General features: G+C 59.1%; 1 protein-coding gene across 1 annotated transcript in view; it reads right to left on the bottom strand.

Annotated features, from left to right (window-relative positions):
- Fgd1 (FYVE, RhoGEF and PH domain containing 1) overlaps positions 1-2,732 on the bottom strand; it is a 41,918-nt gene extending 39,186 nt beyond the window's left edge. Inside the window, exon 1 of the mRNA XM_005358880.2 lies at positions 1,969-2,732. Within this exon, the coding sequence (XP_005358937.1) occupies positions 1,969-2,275 (307 nt within the window). The 5' untranslated portion in view covers positions 2,276-2,732. The remainder of the gene's footprint in view (positions 1-1,968) is intronic.
- Between the last annotated feature and the right edge of the window lie 595 nt (positions 2,733-3,327).

The following is a 3,327-nucleotide window of genomic DNA, read 5'->3' as shown; positions in this document are numbered from 1 at the left end:
TTTTCGAGACAGGGTTTCCCTGTGGCTTTGGAGCCTGTCCTGGAACTAGCTCTGTAGACCAGGCTGGTCTCGAACTCACAGAGATCCACCTGCGTCTGCCTCCCGAGTGCTGGGATTAAAGGCGTGCGCCACCATCGCCCGGCTAGTCAGACATTTATTGAAGAAGGATTTATTGAGTACCTGCTATGTACTAGCTACTAAACTAGTCCCTTAGGTATACAGTACAGAACAAAGCAACAGACACGACCCCCTTGCCCTCAAGGAGCTCACATTCTGGCAGCATTAAGAGCAGCAATAACCAAGTAGACACAAACAAGAGGGCACTTTCAGACTGTATTAAATGTAAGGATAGACACACACTGGCAGCTGTGATGGAGAGTCACAAGAGGGGCCCTACTTAAAAGTGGTCAGGGAAGGTCTCTCAGAGGGGACATTTGAGCTGAGACCAGAAAGATGAGGAGCAAGCCAGGTGGAGGGCTGAGGGAAGGGCTTGCAAGCAGAAGGCAAAGCAAATGCAAAGGCTCTGCACTGGGAGAGTTGTGGGTGTCTGGGGATCTGAAGGGAGGAGCTAAAAGAAAGTATGGATGGGTAGCCCCCTCTCCACAACACGTGTCCAGGGGAGTTTGGAAAGCCAGCAGAAGCAACAAGCAGAGCAGGGCATTAAAGGGTTGTGAGCTGGCTACCTCCAGCTCACAAGGGTGTGTGTGTGTGTGTGTGTGTGTGTGTGCTGAACTCTCCCAGAGGCTCCATAACTACTATCCAGAGAACAGACAGCAGCGAGAGGTACATCCTGTCCATGTTTTATGCTTCACTAACTGTTACTGCTACCTGGTACTGAGCCATCCGCAGTCCTTGTGACCTGTGGAAACTGAGATGTGAGCCCTGGAAGCAGTGAGCCTCCCACCACCTCCTTCAGTCCCAGGGAAGACAGGGCAGGTAGGCACTGCTCTTCCTTCAAGGCTCCTAGACTCAGGCCCACGTGAGAATATCCTAGAGGCTCTACTAGGCTGCTCAGGTACTCAGGGCTATGAAAAGGGCCAGCCAGGTCTGTGGCCCCAGCCTGACCTAGAGTTGTTCACCACTGTAAACCCAAGCAACCATCCTGATTATCTGTCCAAACAATCTGCTGGCCCTGCAGCTGGCCCTTCTGACCTTTCAGCTCTCTTTCTACCTACCAGCCCCTTCAGGCTCATCCCCACCTTTCTCTCTCTTCAGCACCTCCTACCTTTCCTCACCACCGTGTACTCTGATCACATACACCTAGCAAAAGCACAATCTAGGATCAGCCCTCTCTCTCTCTCTCTCTCTCTCTCTCTCTCTCTCTCTCTCTCTCTCTCTCACGTCCTCATACTTCAGGGCTACTGAACAGATAGGGGGTAATCACATAAGTAGAAAGCTTGGCATTACTCTCCAGACTCAGTTTAGGGAAGCAGAAAGACCACGGATTTTGGACTCTACTCTGGTTTTGAATCCAGGCTCCATAATGACAGTGTGACCTTGGACAAGTTACTTCTCAGAGCCTTGGTTTGCACCCCAAAAACTGTGGTTGATGATATCCACTTCAGATGGCTCCTGAAGCTGAAACAAGAAGCCTTGTAAAAGTACCCAGTTCAGAGCCACGCACAAATGTAGGCACTTAGCTAATGGGAGACTTCTTTTCTCCTATTCCTCAACCGCATCCCCATTGCTGCCTTGAAATCCTGCCCCCTTTTCTTGGGAGTGCTTCCTCTCCTGTTAGCCTCAGCAGTTAGAAGAGAAAGGAGTCTTAAGGACTGAGGGCGCAAGGGAAAGAGAAGAGCAAGGAGCAAAGGCTGAAAGAACTGTATGGAAGGCTGCGGGAGGGGGAGGAATAGGGTTTTAGGAGACCCAAGGGGCTACGGTGAGCATGTCGGCCCCAACCCCTATAACAAGAACCCGTTCCCAGTACCAGGCCTTGGCCCAGGTTCCCATGCTGTCTGGATCACTCACCAGGCCGAGGCTGCGAGCCCTCCAGGTGGTAGGAGAAGCGCAGGGCCCGGTGGTGCTGTGGACTAGGGCCGCAGGGCAAGACCCGGGAGCTTGGAGGGGCCCCCAAACTGGCGTCAGAGGGTCCGACAAACTGAGGATCCAAAGGGCCTCCAAGAGCCGAGCCTGAGCCCCTGCGCACCGGCAGACCGGGTTCCAAGACTCCAGGGTCCGAGTCGGCACAGGCCAGTGTAGCCGCGCCAGGGGTATTCGTCGCCGAGCGTTCGGGATCCGAAGGCCCAGGGCCCCCCGGGACTCGGTGGCCATGCATGGTCCGGGCCTGGGCGCGGGGCCCGGGCTCCCCGCTTGGCTCCAGTTCCTGGGGCGGAGGCGCGGGCGGAGAAGGCCCGGCGCCCGGCGGAGCAGCGGCCTCAGGCTCGGGGGGCGGGGCTGCGGGCTCAGCCCCACTGCGGAGACTCGAGCCCCCGACCCGGGCTCCGGCCAGCAGCCGTGGCGGCAGCAGCAGCAACAGCAGCCGCGGCTACCGCCGTTGCCGCGCCAGGCATCGCCGGCCCTGGCCCCAAGCGGGGAGTGGGCTCGGCGGGGCCGGGGGCCCACTGGGGAGCGCTGTCTATGCGGCTGCGGCTGGGCGGAGGGTCGGGGGCTGCGCTAGGAGCGGGCTCTCCCGATGGACGGCCGGTCACTTCCGTGGCCGGGGGTGAGCGGCCAGCAGGATCCCGGCGCGGGGGTCTCTCCTTTCTCCCGGAATGAGAATCGACCTGGGTTCTCTGGGCTGGTCGGGAAGGGTTCTTCCTCCCGCCGCAGCGGAGGCAGGGGGGCGGAGGCGAGGGGAGGGGAGAGAGGAGAGGAAGGAGGGAAGAGAGGATGGCCGTGGCCGGGAGGCGCGCGTGTGCCGCGCTCCCCTTCTGCTAGGCTTGCCTTCAGGCAGTGTTCCAGGACGATGCTCCAGCCGCGCGGGCCGAGGAACGGGCCGGACCAGGCTTCTCCGCCTTCGGTCTGGGTCTCCGCCGCAGCGGGCGGGAAGAGCCCTGGGAACTGGGGGCGAGTGGGGGGGATGGGGAGGCGCGAGCCGTTGCTGAGACAGCCGCAGCCACCGCGGCGCTGGGACCCAGTTACTAGAGTCCCGCCCCCTCGTCGGGATTTGAGCTTAGCCACGCCCCCTCGCTTGGGCCAGTTTCACCTCTAGCAGGAGTTTAAGGCCCTCCTTCTGCTGGCCCTGAACTTCCCTTCAGCTTTCCTTCCCAGCTTTCCGTGGTCCCCCAGATGCAAATCTCCCGGCTCAATTTCCAAAAGCGACCCTTCCGTCGCATCTCATATCTTCTTCCGTTCTCCCATCACCCTGTTTTCCAGAAGCCTTTCCAC

Source organism: Microtus ochrogaster, chromosome X, assembly GCF_000317375.1.
Source record: "Microtus ochrogaster isolate Prairie Vole_2 chromosome X, MicOch1.0, whole genome shotgun sequence".
Lineage (NCBI taxonomy): Eukaryota > Metazoa > Chordata > Mammalia > Rodentia > Cricetidae > Microtus > Microtus ochrogaster.
The sequence above is the reverse complement of the archived record's forward strand: the minus strand, read 5'-3'. Positions and strand labels throughout refer to the sequence as shown.